Source organism: Neomonachus schauinslandi, unplaced genomic scaffold (assembly GCF_002201575.2).
Source record: "Neomonachus schauinslandi unplaced genomic scaffold, ASM220157v2 HiC_scaffold_194, whole genome shotgun sequence".
NCBI lineage: Eukaryota > Metazoa > Chordata > Mammalia > Carnivora > Phocidae > Neomonachus > Neomonachus schauinslandi.
Genome location: NW_025408895.1, coordinates 3,326 through 23,499, shown reverse-complemented (window position 1 = coordinate 23,499; position 20,174 = coordinate 3,326). Strand labels below are relative to the sequence as shown.

At 35.4% G+C, this 20,174-nt stretch overlaps 1 protein-coding gene across 1 annotated transcript; it reads left to right on the top strand.

Moving 5' to 3' along the window:
• Positions 1-419: 419 nt before the first annotated feature.
• On the top strand, positions 420-14,611 carry LOC110579845 (ankyrin repeat domain-containing protein 26-like). The gene is given in 9 exon segments (XM_044912138.1): positions 420-596; positions 2,905-2,938; positions 3,287-3,425; positions 8,318-8,531; positions 10,202-10,385; positions 11,335-11,445; positions 12,950-13,289; positions 13,292-13,933; positions 14,598-14,611. Coding segments are annotated over 6 exon segments (1,401 nt in total). The 5' UTR covers positions 420-596; positions 2,905-2,938; positions 3,287-3,425; positions 8,318-8,421.
• The last annotated feature ends 5,563 nt before the right edge of the window (positions 14,612-20,174 follow it).

Below are 20,174 nucleotides of genomic sequence, written 5' to 3'. Positions count from 1 at the left end.
TGACTGGGTGATAGACACTGGGGAGGGTATGTGCTCTGGTAAGCACTGTGAATTGTGCAAGACTGTTGAATCTCAGATCTGTACCTATGAAACAAATAATGCAATATATGTTTAGAAAAAAAAAAAAGATAGCAGGAGGGGAAGAGTAAAGGGGGGATATCGGAGGGGGAGATGAACCATGAGAGACGATAGACTCTGAAAAACAAACTGAGGGTTCTAGTGGGGAGGGGGGGAGGATGGGTTAGCCTGGTGATGGTATTAAAGAGGGCACGTTCTGCATGGAGCACTGGGTGTTATGCACAATGAATCATGGAACACTACATCTAAAACTAATGATGTAATGTATGGGGATTAACATAACAATAAAAATTTTAAAAAAGAAAACATTGGCTTTTTAATGGATATTTTAACTGGATTTTTTAAAGTAGTGATCCTGGTTTGCATATGAAGGGAGTAAGGAAAGATGAAAATGAAAAATGGACATCAAAAGTATCTGTGATTACACCAGGGCTTGAGAAGGCTGATTCCCTACCTTCTCGTCCAGTACAAGTGAATGATGACAGCACTTCAAGTGAAATGGATCAGGATGAAGTAAGGTAAAATCTATAAATTCTTTATTTCCCTCTGAAGGAAGTTTTGCAGTGATTACTTTTTATGGAAATAAAACGCTGTCGTGTAGGTACAGGCTAAGGCAAGAAATACTCAAGTATATAAGATACACTGCTTGAAAGGTTAAGATGAGGACAAGTGACTTTGACAAGGAGCAGTTTCAATAGTCACCATGGAAGCTGGACTGTAATGAAAAAGTATAAACAACTCCTTAGAGGATTTTTATGGGGAAAGGTAATAGAGAAATGGATGATAACTGAAAAAGAATGTGGAATTCAAGGGAATTTTCTTTCTTTTTTAATTTTAAGATGGGAGCTTTTAGAGTACATTTGTATGCTGCTGGAAATGATCCGATAGAGATAGGCATGGTTATTTAATTTTGTTTGCATTTCCAAATATTAGAAAGCTTATTGATTGTATTACATTATCTTTTTTTTTTAAGATTTTTAATTTTTTATTTGACAGAGATTGAGTACAAGGAGGGGGAGCGGCAGGCAGAGGCAGAGGGAGAGGGAGAAGCAGGCTCCCTGCCAGCCAGCAGGGAGCCCGATGTGGGACTCGATCCCAGGATCCTGGGATCATGACCCGAGCCGAAGGCAGACGCCTAACGACTAAGCCACCCAGGCACCCCTATTTTAAGATTTTTTTATTTGCTTGACACAGAGAGAGAGAATGCACAAGCAAGGGGAGTGGCAGGCAGAGGGAGAGGGAGAAGCAGGCTCCCCACCGAGCAGGGAGCCTGATGTGGGACTCGATCCCAGGACCCCAGGATCATGACCTGAGCCGAAGGCAGATGCTTAATGACTGAGCCACCTAGGCTCCCCTGTATTACATTATCTTTTAAAGATTACAGTAATTGTCCTTAGTATTCCTATTCATGTAGTTTTGTGGCAAGAGGTTGTTTTTTTGGTTTTGGGGTTTTTTTTTTTGGATTTTATTCATTTGACAGACAGAGTCATAGCGAGAGAGGAAACACAAGCAGGGGGAGTGGGAGAGGGAAAAGCAGACTCCCGCTGAACAGGGAGCCCGATGTGGGGCTTGATCCCAGCACCCTGGGACCATGACCTGAGCCGAAGGCAGATGCTTAACGACTGAGCCACCCAGGTCCCTGTGGCAAGAAGTTGTTGATTCAGAATCGGTTCCCCAGTGGAGTATTCTCATATAATTGAATGTGCAGATACTATCATTCATAGACTTAAAAGTATATAAATGATAGTAAATATAGAAACTCTTAGGCCATTCTGAGTAGAACTAATCATTCCTTGATGATTTTAGATATTCAGTGCCTTTGACAGAATCATGAATAGCTATGGTTTTGTTAGGGACTTTGAAGTATCTGGTTGCATTAAGTTAATATTTGTTTCGATTCTGGGGAAAGGGGAAAGACTTTATAATTGAAAAATAAACTATTAATCTATCATAGATTATTACTTTTAGATTATAAAGTTCTAAATGACAAAAGCCATGGTTCCTGTACCAACAGTGTCTTTGACACATATTGTGTGCTCAATAAGTATATATTTGTGAATAAACAGTTGAATAAATAGATGAATGCCATTGATGAACTTCTTCAGAAGAAGCAGATCTTTAGTTTATGGAAAGTAGATTTTCAATATTGCCTAGGTATGAAGTCTTCTTATTTTAAAAAAATATGTGTAAGATTCATAAATTATTATTTATAATTATAGCTAGAAATGGAAAAATAGTAGATTCATTTGCTGTCATATTACTTGGAAACACTTAAATATTACCTTCACCACATACTGGAAAACACACGTTTTGAAGGCACATATCCTGGATTTGAATTCTGGGTCTACTCCTGACCAGCTGTATGGGCTTGGGGAAGTTAATTATTTCTGTGCCTCATTTTCTTCCTCTGTAAAATGCCTAATATAATTACCTATGTTTATAAGATTGTTGTGAGGCTTAAAATACTTTTAAGATGTGTAAGGTGTTCATAATAATGCATAGTAGCTAGTACAGTAAATCCTCAAAACACTAGTATCATGATTATTAAAATAGGGTTTCTTTCATATAAGAACTTAACTTGCACTTTCCCAATAGTTTTTAGAGCCAATAAAAGCTTGTTTTTATTGAAAATGACAACAAAAAATGTGGTATATTTCTTTGTATCAAATAACGCAAGTAACATTATGCTTTTCCTTTGCTTTATGTCCATTTGATCTAAATTTAATGCTTTGTTAATATTATTAATAATATTTTTTAGATATGATTTAGATATTCTTTGTATTTTAAGTATTTAATACTTGCCTGAAAAGAATCGGTTTTTTTTAGACCTGCAAAGAAATCATCTCATGAAAAGAAAGAGGTAAAAAAAATATGTAGAATTCTATTTCACTTATTTTTTAATTTTCACTTTATTATATTACTTTGATAAATAATATTTATTAAAAATATTATTCCATGGTAAAAAATTACTTTAGGAAGGGCATAGTGAAAACCTAGAAAATCTTCCTTTGTTGTATAGACATTTATTGTGAAAAAGTTTTTCCGAAGTACTAATTATTGATAAAGGTCGTTTTGATAAAAATCAGTTCTTTTAAAAAGTACCTATGTTTTTGCTCTTATAAAAAGATGGGTATTTATCATCTCTCTACACTTAGTATATTTTATGACTATTTGGGGGACATTTTGAAATAGTATTTTTTATTTGTAGGTCAAAAAGCAAATTAATTTTATGGATGACCTTGACTTAACTGAGTCATCTGGAACAGCTTCAGAGGATTCCAAGTTGCCTTGCTCTAATTATATGAGTTGCAAGTCGCTAATTGTACAAGTTGGCCAGGATCGTAAAGGTAGGACCATTGTATAAGTAGAAAGCCTTTGTATGTATATTACTGTAGTAATATGTGCCCATCTTGTATAGTGCTGTACCACACAACACTCATGAGCTACTCATCTCAGAAATATGTTTTATATGAGAATAGAGAACTGTTGAATACTCTCAGCCAAAGGGCTATAATTTCCACTCTATATTTTGTCATGCGAATGGCACACCTGATGTGTTGTTAACTCCGCTTCTCTTCTGTGCCTTCACCCAAGGTCAGGTTACCATTATTTTTCTCCTAGAATACTGAAATAGCCTCAGGACTGTTTTCCCTGTCATTCCACCTCCCAGAATCTTGGTCTACACTGCAACCATAGTTATCATAATCTTTAAAAATTCATGTTTCATCACGTTACCCCCTTGCTTAAAGCTTAGCTATTACTTCTCATTGCTCTAAGGTGAAAGACCACAGTACTCTAGCTTCATCTTGTATTGTTTCATATCCTTCTTCTTCTTTTTTTTTTTTATTTTAAAGATTTTATTTATTTGACAGAGAGAGACCCAGCGAGAGAGGGAACACAAGCAGGGAGAGTGAGAGAGGGAGAAGCAGGCTCCCCGCCGAGCAGGAAGCCCGATGCGGGCCTCGATCCCAGGACTCTGGGATCATGACCTGAGCCAAAGGCAGATGCTTAATGACTGAGCCACCCAGGTGCCCATGTTTCATATCCTTCTTTCCATCTGTGTCTCAGCCACTGTTTTAGTTGTTTTTTCCTATAATAGAGCTTTTTTTCCCCCCAACAGCTTTAGTTAGGTAAACTGCACATATATGAAGTGTATAATTTGATAGTTTTGACATATGTATATGCATATGAGACCATAACCGTAATTCAGGCAGTCAACATATCTATCACCCGTAAGTCTCATGTCTCTATATTCCCTTGTTACGAAACTGCCAAATTGTTTTCTAAAGTAGTTGTACCATTTTCCATTCCCACCAGCAGTGTATGAAAGTTCTAATTTCCCCCTGTATATTCATAAACACTTAGTATTGTCAGTTTTTTAAATCTTAGCCATTCTGATGGGTATGTAATATATATATCATTATGGTTTTAATATACATTTCCCTAATAACTGTTAATGTTGAGCATATTTTCATGTGCTTATTTGCCATCTGTATATCTGCTTTGAACTATCCAAATCCATTGTCATTTTAAAAATTAGGTTGTTTTCATATTTGTTGAGTTTTGAGAATTCTTTGTATATTCTAGATATAGTTCCTTTATCACCTATATATATTTTTTAAGATTTTATTTATTAATTTGACGGGGAGAGAGACAGAGAGGGAACACAAGCAGGGGTAGTGGCTGAGGGAGAAGCAGACTCTCCGCTGAGCAGGAAACTCGATGTGGGGTTTGATCCCAGGACCCCAGGATAATGACCTGAGCCAAAGGCAGACACTTAATGACTGAGCCACCCAGGCGCCTCTCACCTATATTTTTTTGTAAAGATTTTCTCCCAATCTGTGACTTTTCATTCTCTCAACAGTGTCTTTTGAAGAGCAGTTTTTCTTTTTGATGAAATCCAGTTTATCCATTTGTTCTTCTATGGATTTTTGCTTTCGGTGTTCCTATCTAAGAAATCTTTGCCTAGCACAAACTCAGAGGTTTTCTCTCATGCTTTCTTTTAGAAGTTTCGTTGTTTAAAAACAAAGTTTTATAGTTTTAGGTCTTACCTTTAGATCTGTGATCCATGTGATCCATGTCATCCATTTTGTATTCTTTTTTTTTATGATTTTATTTATTTATTTGACAGCGAGAGAGAGAGCATGAGCAGGGGGAACGGCAGGCTGAGGGAGAGGGAGAAGCAGGTTCCCCGCTGAGCAGAGAGCTGGATATGGGGCTCGATCCCAGGACCCTGGGATCATGACCTGAGCCAAGGCAGACACTCAACCGAGACACCAAGGCGCCCCCATTTTGTATTCTTTTTTTTGCTTATGATGCAAGGTATGGATCCAGGTTCATGCTTTTTGCATATGGATATCCAGTTGTTCCAGCACCATTTGTTGAAAAGGCTATATTTTCTCCACTTCATGCCACTGTGTCTTTGTCAGGATCAGTTGACCATATGTGTGTGTTTTTTTTTTTTTTAAAGATTTTATTTATTTATTTGAGAGAGAGAGCACATGAGAGGGGGGAGGGTCAGAGGGAGAAGCAGACTCCCTGCCGAGCAGGGAGCCCGATGCGGGACTCGATCCAGGGACTCCAGGATCATGACCTGAGCTGAAGGCAGTCGCTTAACCAACTGAGCCATCCAGGCGCTCCTGTGTGTAGTTTTATTTATGGACTCTATTCTGTCCCATTGATCTCTTTGGCCTTCTTTATGTCAATATCATGCTGTTTTAATTACTACCAGTTTATGATAATTTTTGAAATCAGGTAGTTAGTGTTAGTCCTCCAGTTTTGTTCTTTTTCAGGGTTCTTTTGCAGTTCTATTCTAGATCCTTTGTGTTTCCAGAACATGAATTGTATTTATTTTATTTATTTATGTTTTCCACATGAATTTTAGAGTCAGCTTCTCATTTTTTTAAAAAAAACAAAAAAACAAAAAAATCATCTGGAGATCAGGTTTGGATTAGGTTGAATCTACAGATTAATTTTAACAATATTGAATTTTTCAACCCCAAACAGATTATCTCTCTCCATTTTTATGTCTTTAATTTTCTTGGTAATATTTTGTAGTTTTTAGTGTATAGGTCTTTTTATCTTTTATGATATTACCTGTCATTATTTTTTATTTTTCAATGCAGTTTCAATTTTTTAATTAATTAAAATTAATTTTTAATTCTTAAGTTTTAATTTTTTTGTTGCTAATACGTAGAAATACAGTTGATTTTTGTATAATGATTCTGTGTCCTCCAAACTTGATGAGTTCATTTATTAGTTCTAGTAGCTTTTTAAAAAATTCTGTCAGATTTTCTACATAACCAAAGATTATCAAACTTTACTGTTTTACTAATTTCTTAAGGTGGAGCCAAAGGTCATCAATTTGAGACTTTTCTTCTTTTTTAATATATACATTCAGTGTTGTAAATGCTCATATGAGTGCTAGTATAGCAGGGTTTCAGAAATTCTAATATGTTATGTGTATTCAGTTCGGAATACTTTCTAATTTCTTTTTTTCAGTACTTCATTGACCCAGGGGTTATTTAAAGATTTTATTTATTTGAGACAGAGAGAGAGAGAGCCTGAGCTCAAGGAGAAGCAGCCTCTCCTCTGAGCAGGGAGCCAAATGTGGGGCTTGATCCCAGGACCCTGAGATCATGACCTGAGCTGAAGGCAGACGCTTCATCAACTGAGCCACCCAGGTGTCCTGACCTAGGGGTTATTCAGATGTGTGTTAATTAGTTTGTGGTCACAGAGCACACTTTTATGACTTCAGTCCTTTTGACTGACTCCTTTTATTACAATTTATTTTATGACCCAAAATATAGTCTCTTTTGGTAAGTGTTCCATGGATACTTGAGAAGAATGGTGGTGTTCCCGTCTACTATATCCTTGCTGATTTTCTGCCTATTGAAATCTCAGACTATAACTGTGAATTTGCCTGTTTCTCTAATTCTCTAATTCTATCGATTTTTGCTTTATGTATTTTTGAACCTATTAATAGATGCATAAACATTTAGGTTTGTTATGCTTCTTTTAATTGACCCTTCTATCATTATAAAATGACCTTATTTATGGCTGCTAGTGTTTTTTTGCTTTGAAATCTATTTTGTCTGGTATTAACATAGCCACTCAGGCTCAGCCTTCTTTTGTCAAGTTGTTAGTGTGGTCTGTCTTATTTCTGGCCTTTTAAAAAATTTGTGTCTCTACACTTAAAGCGTATTTTTTTAACAGGTGGCATATAGTTGGGTCTTCCTTTTTCATCCATTTTGACAGTCTGCCTTTTAATTGAGGCTTTTAGACCATTTTCATTTAATGTGATTATTGAGGTAGTTGATTTGAATCTGTCATCGTGTTGTTTGACTTCCATTTGTCCTTTCTGCTTTTTGCTCCTATTCTCTTCCTTTTCTGCTGTCTTTTAAATTAATCAAGTAATTTTTATGATTTAGCTTTATTTATGTGAGTATGTATATGTATGTATTTTGCTTACTCTAGCTATAACTCTTTAGTTGTGCTATTTTACTGATTAGGGTTTAAAGTATATGACTTAAGCATCACAGTCCACCTTTGAGTAATGTTATGCCCCATCATAGTAGTTTAAGAAAACTATAATAGCTTACTTCCATTTCTTCTCTCCTAGCCAGATTCTTCTGGATCTGTGGGATGATAGTTTTCATTATTTAGAAAGGTTTGGGTCATTTTTTCTTTTCTTTTTTAAAGATTTTATTCATTTATTTGAGAGAAGGAGAGTGAGAGTGCACGAGCGGGGGAAGGGGCAGGGCAGAGGGAGAAGCAGACTCCCCGGTAAGCAGGGAGTCGGACACGGGGCTTGATCCCAGGACCCTGAGATCATGACCTGAGCTGATGGCAGACACTTAACCGACTGAGCCACCCAGGCACCCCTAAAATATCTTTTATATTGAAGTCATTCAATATATATTTGTTTAATGTATGAGTGAATGTGAAAGCACACAGTCCTTTATATGCAAAAAGTACTCACATATTTTATTTCTTTTTTTTAAAGATTTAATTAATTTATTTGAGAGAAAGAGAGCATGAGTGGGGGGTGGGAGAGAAGAACAGAGGGGAAGTCGGGGGAAGAACCTCAAGCAGACTCCGTGCTGAGTGTGGAGCCCGACGTGAGGCTTGATCCCATGACTCTGAGATTATGACCTGTGCCGAAACCAAGAGTTGGATGCTTAACCAACTGAGCCACCTAAGCGCCCTATATATTTTATTTGTTTTTTCTCTGATGTAGATTCTACTACTTTACTAAAAATCCAGGATGTGATTCTTTCATATTAAAAATTAGTAGAACTTAAAAAAAATCAGTGTAAACAACTTAAAAGAAAAAATAAAGAAATGAAAAATAAGGTTAATGGACTACAAAAGGAGCTATCAGAAACAAAAGAGTTGAAATTGCAGTTGGAGCATCAAAAAGTGAAATGGCAACAAGAACTTAGCGATTTGAGGTATGACATCTTGGTTTTAAGGAAATATTTGAACTATTTACATTTTTTTTTAATAGGCTCCACACCCAATGAGGGGCTTGAACTCACAGCTGTGAGGTCAAGAGTCGCATGCTCTACCAACTGAGCCAGCCAGGTGCCCCTTGAACTCTTTACTTTTGTACTACAGATGTGTAGGAGAAGTTTGATAATTGCTAACTTACCTTCTGGAATTTTTATAGGGAAGAAAACATCTTTAGTAGTGTGAAGTATGAGATTCTTCACAATAATTCAGCAAGTTCTTGACAGTGAATACTTCTACTGATAATTTAATGTATATTCCAAATCATAATTTTAATGACCATATAGAAGTCCACCATATGGAATCCTCATTATTTAACAAATTGCATTTTGGTTATTTTCCATTTTTCTATACTTTAATTAGTGCTGTAAGGAATGTCTTTTATATAAATCTGTTTCTACAATTCTGGTTACTTACTTGGAATAAATTCTTCAATATCGTATTGTCTGCTTAAAGTATAAAAATTTTTAAAGGAGGTCTTTGATCCTATTTTTAAATTGTTCTCTGGGAAGTTTATATTAATTTATATGCCCATCAACAGAGTTTGAAATGGCCATTTTTCTCAAGACAGGAAAAATTTAAAAAATTTGTTCAGTTTTAAACATATGCAGTGATTAAAAAGTAAAATGGGAAATGATTACTGCTAAGTTTTTTCAATAGCTCTCTTATAAAATTAATCCAAAAGTCTGTGCTGTAAGCACATATGACTCTTTATTGTTTACTTAATTAATATGGATCCTGTGTTCTAAAAGGGGTTTTCAAATGATTTATAAAATGGATAATTGGGGCACCTGGGTGGCTCAGTTGGTTAAGGGTCTGCCTTCGGCTCAGGTCATGATCCCAGGGTCCTGGGATTGAGCCCCATCTCCAGATCTCTGCTCGGTGGGGAGCCTACTTCTCCCTCTCCCTCTGCCTGCTGCTCCCTCTGCTTGTGCTCTCTCTCTCTCTGTCAAATAAATAAATAAAATCTTTAAAAAAAGTAAAATGAATAATAATCAACAAGGTAAATTGAGAATATTGCAGAAGAAGAAACGTAAAATGTATAGGGCTATCTATATAAAATGTATAGATATTAGACTCCCCAGCCTAGTCCTGGATCACAGTAATCTGCAGGTGTATGTTGTGTAAATGACATCTGCAGATGCTGTCTTATACTGCAAATTAGTTTTGGAGGTACCTGTGATGTTCTGTGAAGTAGAAATTTACTTCTAGTGAATTTATAAACTTTCTTATAAAGAGCCACTTCTCTTTTTATTTAGTAACTAAATTATCTTTTCTAATGGAGGAGTAATTATGACTATATGGGGAAAATGATAATTTTTAATTCTAACTTTCTTGAAAAATTTCAAAATTCCTTTCTCTACAATATCTACCAGAGTTAGTACTAAAACTTATTACTAAGCTGCATAATGCTTTCTCATTGCTTCTTTTCAACTATATATATCTTTTGGAAGAGATTGAAGTGAGAAAGTAAACATGAGCCCGAGAAAGGAAAAAAATTGAGAACATAGAAATTTCATTTGGATAATAAATCAACATATGTGGAACCAGATCATAAAATGAACTTTTTATTGCTTACAAAACATTTTAAAATAAGCACATTTATTTGCAGATTTACCTTCAAACAAGAAGAAGAAAAAAGAAGAAATGCTGATAAATTATATGAAAAAATGAGGGAGCAATTCAGAGAAAAAGAAGAGCAGTATAATAAAGAAGTTGAAATGAAACAACAATTTGAACATACTCTTGCAACAGTAGGTGTGGAATTGAGGACTGTAAGAAATAATTTGGATCAGGTAAATCTTTGATAAAAATTGCATATTTCCATCAATATTATTTATAATATACCCTTGATTTAATGTATATTATTTAGGTATAAAATAGATAAAAAATTTAATTTTATCCTAATAGGAAGTATAATATTTTTAGCTAAAATTATTAACTTATTGGAATTCTTGTCTTCTCATATATGCTCTCTATATATTTTCTGAATGAAGGGATAGAAGGTAAATTGAGATAAATGTGAAGGTTGGCTTTTTTTTTTTAAGATTTTATTTATTTTTAGAGAGAGAGCATGAGCAAGGGAAGGAGTAAAGGGGGAGGGAGAGGGAGGGAAAAGAATCTCAAGCAGACTCTGCGCTGAATGAAGAGCCCGACTCAGGGTTGGATCTTACAACCCTGAGACCATGACCTGGGCCAAAACCAAGGGTAGGACACTTAAGCAACTGAACCACCCAGGCACCCCAGTTTTGGATTTTTTATGTTAAAATACAGGCTAAATCGCCTTGAGACTGTGATGGAACTGGTTAAATGTTTTGTAAAGAAATTTTATTTTCACATACTCTATCTTCTTGTATTTTTACCTTATGACTGTCATTTAGCTGTCATTTAAATTAAAATTTGAGTTATTCATGCACAATAAAAATCCTTGTATTTAAAAAGGCTACTTCTTTTGAACATTATTTTGAAGTTCTCTTAAACTTTTGACTTTTTTTAAAAAGATTTTATTTATTTATTTGGCAGAGAGATAGAGAGAGAGCACAAGTAGGCAGAGAGGCAGGCAGAGGGAGAGGGAGAAGCAGACTCTCCACCGAGCAGGGAGCCCGACGTGGGGCTCGATCCCAGGGCCCTGGGATCATGACCTGAGCTGAAGGCAGCCGCTTAACCGACTGAGCCACCCAGGCGCCCCTGACTTTTGTCTTTTTAATGGTGTGATCCAAAATCCTAATGAAAATATGTCTCTAGGTTGTAGAGGAGCGAAATGACGCTAAGTTACAACTTTCTCGAGAACAGAATGCCAGAGTATTACAAGATGGAATTCTAAAGAATCACCTTTGCAAACAAAAGGAGATAGAAGTGGGTAATAACAGAATGAATTCTGGAGTATTTTCTTTAGTTATTTTTAAGTACATGTGTGTATGTATTTGTATGTATATACATTTTATTTTCTGAAATTATTTTTTCTCCATGTATGCATACATATAAATTAAAAAACAACACTGTAGATCATGGAAAGCATAGAGGATTTTTAAAGCATATATATATATGTGTGTATGTGTGTGTGTGTGTGTATTTGGGGGGGCATAGTGGGTGGTGACATTTTTGGTCAAGTGGATAAAGTAATATCCTTAATTTAAATGCGTTTGTCTGCAAGAGTCAAATACTGACATTCATCATGTCCTCATCCAAAGGAGAGGCTTTTATTATTTTCCATAAGAATTGTTGAGCTTTCCATATGCTCAAAACTATTGCTACTAACAACATATGTTTCAATTTTTGGCAGTTGCTTCATCACCTCTGTATTGAAAGAGAAGCTAGCTTAACACTGCCACTGATGAACAGGAGAAGAGTGTAGCCTGTTGAGAGACTGTCTTTTGGATTTAGTCTCTACTTTTGAGAAAAGTAGCAATTTGCTCCAAGTAGTATCCTATTTCATTACAAGGCGCTTTTGAAACAATTATATGCTAATGACAACTTATTGATGAGTGTTTTATTCCTAATAAAATAGCTCCGTGTATTTTCCCCTATTTTAAACATTTTAAACATCATGAAGAGGAAGTTAAATTTATTGCAGCAGCAAATAATCTCATGATTTTTCTAAGAGCTGTATAAATTTTACCTTATGTACCATCAGTATTTTGAAATATAAGGCTTCTTTTGTATGTATGATTTACACTAGAGAAGAGCTGTGGTTTGGTGTAAGAGCACTAGTAGTGGAGGAAGAAGACCTGGGGAAAGTCCTGCAGCTCACTTAATGTTTCTAACCTCTCCATTCTAGAATTGTGATAACTAAAAAGTTCACTGATGTCGGTAGAAGTGTTTATAGTACAGTGCCTAGATTTGTCAGTTATCAGTAGATGTAATTCTTATACATGACTATAGAAATGTTAGAAAAGTAGAATTTCTATGGAATATTGTCAGGAAAAAAGAATTTTAGGAAATTGAATCTGTCAAAATAAAGGCAGAGCTAGGGATTTTATTGTGGGGTAGCTGTGTCAGATATCAGAGTGTAAATTGAATTTTTAGTGTAATCAGATTTATTAATCTTTTATTTCAGGCTTTCTGGGTTTGTTGTAAATCAGAGAAAGACCTTTCCAGGTCTGAGATTCTTAAAAATTGTGTCTTGGTTTCTTTTCTCCTTTCATGCATTCACTGTCTTCCATTAAATTTTTGAAACTTTGGGAATTTATGCTTGTATAAAGTTTGAGGTTTGGACCCAACTTTATTTTTTTCCAGTTGGGATATCCACTTACTGCAACCTGTTCATTGTATAAACACAGGTTTTTCTTTAATTTCAGAGAAAAACAGGATAATGTCATTTTATTGAGTTCCAGCTAAAAGTCTCCTTTGTTTTACTTAGATGTCTAATAGTCATAAAGAAGAAAAAGATCTGTTGCCTAAAACCCACATGTGGCAGGATGAAATTGCCATGCTAAGACTGGAAATAGACACAATAAACAGTAAGAACCAGGAAATGGAAAAGAAATATTGTGAAGACATTGAAATTATAAAAGAAAATGTCAGTCTTCTAAAGGCCATAAAACTGAATGAGGAAACATTAACAAAAACAATATTAGAATATAGTGGACAGATTAATGCCCTGACCACTGAGAATACAATGCTAAAATCTAAACTGGAGAATGAAAAGCAAAACAAAGAAAGACTGGACACACAAGTTGAATCATATCGAGCTAGACTAGCTACTCTATAGAGGATTATGATCAAAGTCAGGCGTCAAAAAGAGACCTAGAACTTGCTTTCCGGAGAGCAAAAGATGAATGGTTTTGTCTGCAGGACAAACTGAATTTTGATGTGTCTAACCTAAAAGAAAATAATGAGCTTCTTTCTCAAAACCTTTCTAAAGCTGAAAGTGAATTCAATACTTTGGAAATTGAGCTCCATCACACAAGAGATGCTCTCAGGGAAAAGACTTTGGTTTTAGAATGTGTACAGAGAGACCTAAGTCAAACACAGTGTCAGAAAAAGGAAAGGGAACACATGTATCAAAATGAACAAGATCAAGTGAATAAATACATTGGAAAGCAGGAATCCTTAGTGGAGAGATTATCTCAACTACAAAGTGAAAATATGTTGCTTCAACAGCATCTAGATGATGCTCACATCAAAGCTGCCAGTAAAGAAAATGTAGTAATTAATATCCAAGACCAGTTTCAGGATATCGTAAAAAAACTTCAAGCTGAAAGTGAAAAACACGGTCTTTTGCTGGAAGCAAGCAATAGAGAGTTAATCAATGAATGCAATCTTTTAAAAGGAAGAATGTATCAGTATGAAAAGGAGAAAGTAGAAAGAGAAGTTAGTATCCAGACAGATAAATATTTTTCAAGCTTTCTAAGAGAAAATTCAAAGTAATATTTGATTATTATTATTTTTTTTTAGAGAAAAAGAGTGCACCTGCACATGAATGGGAGTGGGGCAGAGGGAGAGGGAGAGAGAATCCCAAGAGGGCTCCACATCAGAGAATTCCACCTCATGACCCCGAGATCGTGACCTGAATGATTATGGCTGAATTTTGAATCTAGTTGAATATAAAAAATATATAGACTATAATTCAGCATAACTTGTATCCAGCAAATGAAAATTAGACTTGAGAGGGGCTTTAATTTAAATAAAATTGTTGTGTCATCTATGAAAGGTTAAGAGGTTAAGTTATAAATTGTTAATAGAAGGCTGATACTAATAATTTAGTCTTATACTGCTAAAATAATAATTTTAATCTTTGTCACCACATTTTAATACCATGATGAATAGATAAATGGAAATGTTCATACCTGCAATGAGCATGTTGAAATTGAGATTCAATTAAGTGGATTCACTGGACAGTTTACTCCAGATTTCCCACATGAACTGAAGTGTAGACGCTGTATCTCAGTACTTTTCCTTTGGTAGCTTTTTATACATTTTAGGTTGAAATAATTTTATGTTTATTTATATAAATTTGTATTTTTAGTCTGAAATCGTGTATCTTATGACCTTTTAACTCTTTGCAGGCACTTTTCATTAAATCATAATTTGGGACAACTATGGTGAGCTTTAGCAAAACTGTTTGATTTAATGTTCCCACTGCTATTTATAATTTTTTAAGGCAATTTTACAAATAATTTGCTTATTTCAAAGCTCAGTGACTATCATTTGGGCATAAGTTTGTCCAATACAAAGAGAATTGTATCTGTAATATATTAATTTGGCATTGGATCTCCATTTTCAGACTAATGGGGGGTGGCAGGATTCTTGTACTGTAGCAGGAATGGAGGTCAGGGAGGGAGGTGGAAGCCAGGTTATCTAGGGCCTTGAAGCCCATTAGAATGACTTCACTTTTGTTCTGAGATAGTAATCTATTGGAAGGATTTGAGCAGAGGATTGAATATGTGAGGAACTTTGACATTAATTTAAGCCTCTAATAAAAAAGAGGGAAACCATGTCATCATGTAGAATTTACCACTGCTAGGCCCACCTATATACCCATTTCTTTTTGAGATTTCAGTAGGGTGGGAAGCTTTGCAGATTCATCAACAAGGAATGGAGAGTGGGGCTGAATTAATTATCTAAGTAACATAACACTGACTAGGCAGGAGGATAACACCTGTATGTGGTGATATTTTTTGAAGTACATATATTAGAGTTATATATTATTAACATAACTTAATAGTAAGATAATTTATAAAATCAGTAGCAGAAACGTCTTATTAGGTAGCTGTGAGACACCTTCAACTAGAACTGGCTGATGCCCTAAAATAACAGTCTATGTCAGAGGCTTCGCTGGAGTTTCCATCACGTTGCCGTATTAATTTAGAAGATGAGACACAGGATTTGAGGAAGAAATTAGGTCAAATCAGAAGTCAGGTATGTATTAAATGTAGCATGTCAACAGTTAATCTGTGGCAGGTTAATATAAAGTGTTTTAGGATGCTAATTTCCACGGACCATTTTCTTTTGTATTTTCATTATAATTTAGTGTAATTTTAGTATCTTCACAATGCACTTATTTCTTAAACTTTGACTTTCGTTCTGCTATTTGTGTTATACATTTTTTTTTCTTACACTATTTACCCTTAGGAAAGTTGAGACTTATGCATCATTCCTCACAGAAATTGAGGGACTTTTTTTTCCTACTAAACAACCTTTTTAAAAGATTTATGTATTATTTGAGAGCGAGAGTGCATTCCCATGCACACGCGTGAGTGGGGGGAGAGGCAGAGGGAGAGGGAGAGAATCTCGAGCAGACTCCCTGCCCAGCACAGAGCCCCATGCCAGCTCGATTCTATGATCCTGAGCTGAAATCATGAGTTGGATGCTTAACCAACTGAGCCACCCAGATGCAATGTTTTTTAATGATATCTCTGTTACCATGATGAGGTGAGCCATACAAAATCAGAAGATAATCCTTAATGGAATGTTTCAGACAATGGTCTTATTTCTCATGTTCACTTTTATGAATGGATATAGAATCTGTACTGATTTTAGGATAACTTGTACAGAAAAGTCATTTTACAAACCAGTTGAACTTAGGCATTTCCTTCATTTTCTTCTCCTTTTAGATCTATTGTAAATGCATAGAAATAGTCAGAACATGTGTAGTATATACACCCAAAAGAGAGAATTAAGAAATTAAGAATGGGTTCTGCCATTTTTTTTTTTTTTAAGATTTTATTTATTTGACAGAGAGAGACACAGTGAGAGAGGGAACATAAGCAGGGGGAGTGGGCGAGGGAGAAGCAGGCTTCCCGCCAAGCAAGTAGCCTGATGTGGGGCTTGATCCCAGGACCCTGGGACCATGACCTGAGCCGAAGGCAGCCACTTAATGACTGAGCAACCCAGGCGCCCCCACTGGATATTCTAAAAACTTTATTGAGATATAATGCACATACTATACAATTCACCCATTTAACATGTATAGTTCAGTGTTTCTGATTATATTCATAGAGTTGTGCAACTATCACTGCCATCAAGTAGAACATTTTCATCACCCTGAAAAGAAACCCTTAGCTCTTGAGCCCCCAGCCTCAGGCAACCACCAGTCTACTTCCAGCCTCTATAGAGTTGCCTATTCTGAATATTTCATATAAAGGGGGTCACACAATGTGTGGTCTTTGTGACTAGCTTCTTTTACTTAATGTTTTCAGGGTTCATCTGTGTTATAGCATATATCAGTGCTTCATTTTTTTTTTTTTAATTGTCAAACAGTACTCCATTGTGGGCCAAAACCCTTGTTCATTCATCATTTGATGCACCTTTGGGTTGTTTCCCACTTTATGGCTATTAATAATGCTGCTCTGAACGTTGATTTAATTGTTGTCTGGACATCTGTTTTTATTTCCCTGCCATCAGATTTTATCCTCTGAGTTAATTGGGTTGATTTCACCATCTCTCAGCCTTTTACTCATGCTGTCCTTTCTGTCCTTTTAGTTTCCCTTCCTCTTGCCTAATCCTACACTATTCAGACCTGGCTCATAGTCTCTCATTCTCCATGAAGCTCTCTCTGACTATTCTAATTCCCACTGACTTTACTCTCTTCACACGTGTCTCATCTAGTCTATGCAGAACAATTTAGTCCACAATTTAGTCCTTTATTTTACATTGGTTTTATTTTTTTCGTGAGAGATAATTTTGTCTTTCTAAGTACACATTTATCTAAGGGGGAAAATATGGGATATGCATGGTACCTATCCTTGTATAAATTGAGAATATTTTAACTTAACAGTTTCTAGGATAAAATTAAGTACATTATACCATATCAATAATTTCTGATTGAAAACATTGACATAACAAAGCTTTTATTCTAAATGTATTTTAAGCAATTAAATGTAAACTTGAAAGCATTTAATCTGACAGAGGAGAAGTGTTCAATCAAATGCTTGTTTTTTTCCCCCTCACTGTGGAAAAACAGCTAAATTTGCCTTTCTTCATTTTGCAGCCAGTACTGAGATTACTTTACCAACTATAAAGCTCTGGGCAGAGCTTTTCTTTTTTCTTTTTTTTTTTTTAACCTTTCTTTTTTAAAGTTTGTTTGTTTGTGTATTTATTTATTTATGTAATTTCTACACCCATCGTGGGGCTTGAACTCATGAGCACAAGGTCAAGAGTCACATGTTCTTCCCACTGAGCCAGCCAGGCACCCCGGGGACAGTTTTTTCTGATATGCCATACCACGTAGCCTTAATGTATTCATTAGAGTACTTGCTAAAGCAGTGTAAGAGAGACAGTTGTTAAGATAATATAAACATGAAATGATTTGGGAATGTTGATTTAGCAAGAGTCCATTATTTCCACGTCAGTGGCTTTACCTTGCCTCTGATGGTCATGTAAATATTTATTAGTCAGTCTAGGAGGTACTATTTGCCCTGTAGTCCATGAGATTGTCCACTGAGTAGTATAGAGAGGCAGTAAGTTAAAATTATTATAAGTGGAAAAAAGTACTGTTAGCTAGTAGAATTGGTAAAAGTTTTTTGAAGTACTGAGGATGTATTCTGGGCCTCATGCTCCCCATTTGCTGCCACTTTCAGTGGTGTGAAGAACAATTTCAGTATAACTTGTATAAGAGACCACTTTCATTGGCCTGCCATCTGCCTAAAGTATCAAATATTATTAGAACATAACCTACAGCAACAATAATAATGCTAATTACAGACAGAATTTGGTGTGTGCCACATACCCTTCTAAATAGTTCATGTATAGGGGCACCTGGGTGGCTCAGTTGTTAAGTGTCTGCCTTCGGCTCAGGTCATGATCCCAGGGTCCTGGGATCAAGTGCTGCATCGGGCTCTCTGCTCCACGGGAAGCCTGCTTCTCCCTCGCCCACTCCCCCTGCTTGTGTCCCCTCTCTCGCTGTCTCTCTCTCTCTGTTAAATAAATACAATCTTTAAAAAATAAAACTAAAAATAAATAGTTCATGTATACTTCCTAAATTAATCTTCCCAACATCCCAGTGTGTAGATACTATTTTTATCTTCATTTTACAAAGAAGAAACTGAGACACAGAAATTTTAAGTAATTTGTTCCAGGTCACACAGCTAATACCCAGTGTTCAGACCCCAGGCATTCTGGTTCCTATGAAGATAATGCCTCTTATACTATTCCATGAAATATCTAGTTGTCACTGAAAGCAACATGTTAACTTTTATAATCACTGGAACAGCCATGGTCATTCACATATGTGAATATTTAAAAGTAGAATGGATGTGGTACTTTGAATACAAAAATAGAAATGTTTACCATAAGGTAATTTCCTATCTTTCCCCCTTTGACCAATATATAAATTCTTAGGTTTAGCTGATAAAATATAATTTAAAAACATTAAAAACGTAACATTTTAGTAAGTAGAGAAGTCAGCAAAATTTTCTGTAAGGGGATTGTAAATATTTTATTTTATTTTAAGATTTTATTTATTTGAGAGAGAGAAGGAACAGTGGGGAGGGGCAGAGGGAGAGAGAGAGAGAGAGAGAGAGAGAGAAGCAGACTCCCTGTAAATATTTTAGGCTTCGTAGGCCATAGGTCTCTGTTGCAGCAGTTCAAATCTGCTGTAGCCATAAAGCAGTATGTAGAGGAGAGTGTGGCTGTGTCCACTAAAATTTTATTTACAAAAACAGCTGATGGTGGTTTTATACTACATTGCCAGTAGTTAAAAGTATTTCTTTTTTTTCTTTTTTAGTTGCAAGAAGCACAAGATCGACATGCAGAGGCTGTAAGATGTATTGAGACGTCGAAAGATCACGTGCAAAACTACAATTTAAAGCAGCACAGAAAATAACTTGAGTATTTATAAAACAGAGAAGCAGTGTAGGATGAGAAATATATCAGTTATGATAATAAGTACATCATTGTTAAGCTGGATAAAACTTTCAGCTTTGCGGTATTTGGAAATGCATAAATTTTGCATATTATCTTTAAATTTTGCACATTAACTATAAAACACAACCAGAAAAATGGCACAATTGCCAAATCTTCTACTTTTTAAATTTTTAAGAATTTATGTAAGACCGTCAGATGTTTGTTTAGAAATTATACGGTACTTTTAAAATTTATGTGTGAGAATAATTTTAAAATATTCATTTTAGGCTTGAAGTTGAAAATGCCAAGTTAAAAGTTACAGTCAAAAAGAAGCGCGCAAAATTGAACAACTTCAGGAAAACCTGTTAAGTACAAGTTCGGTAAGTCAGTCTCTTAATTTCTCTCCTACTGAAAAGGAATTTTTATTTCTCTAGTAGTAGTATATAAGACCATTTTGGATAATAGGAAAATTCTCACTAATAAAAATGTTTATTGTATTCATATTGTTGCTACTTGCTACTGGTAGTATAATTCCTCTTTATGCATGAAGTTGACTGAATTCATAAATTAATAATTTTTATAGTAAGATTGTAATAAAAAAGATTGTGGTAGTCTAAGATAAGCAATATTTTATACATACCACATTTTATTTATCTATCTGGCAGTGGACAGTTGAGTTTTTCCACCTTTTGGCTATTGTTAGTAATGCTGCTGTGAATATTGGCATACAAACGTCCAAGTCCCTACTAATATTTTTCAGTATGTTTAAAAAACCGAAACTTTGAGTCATAATTTGATCT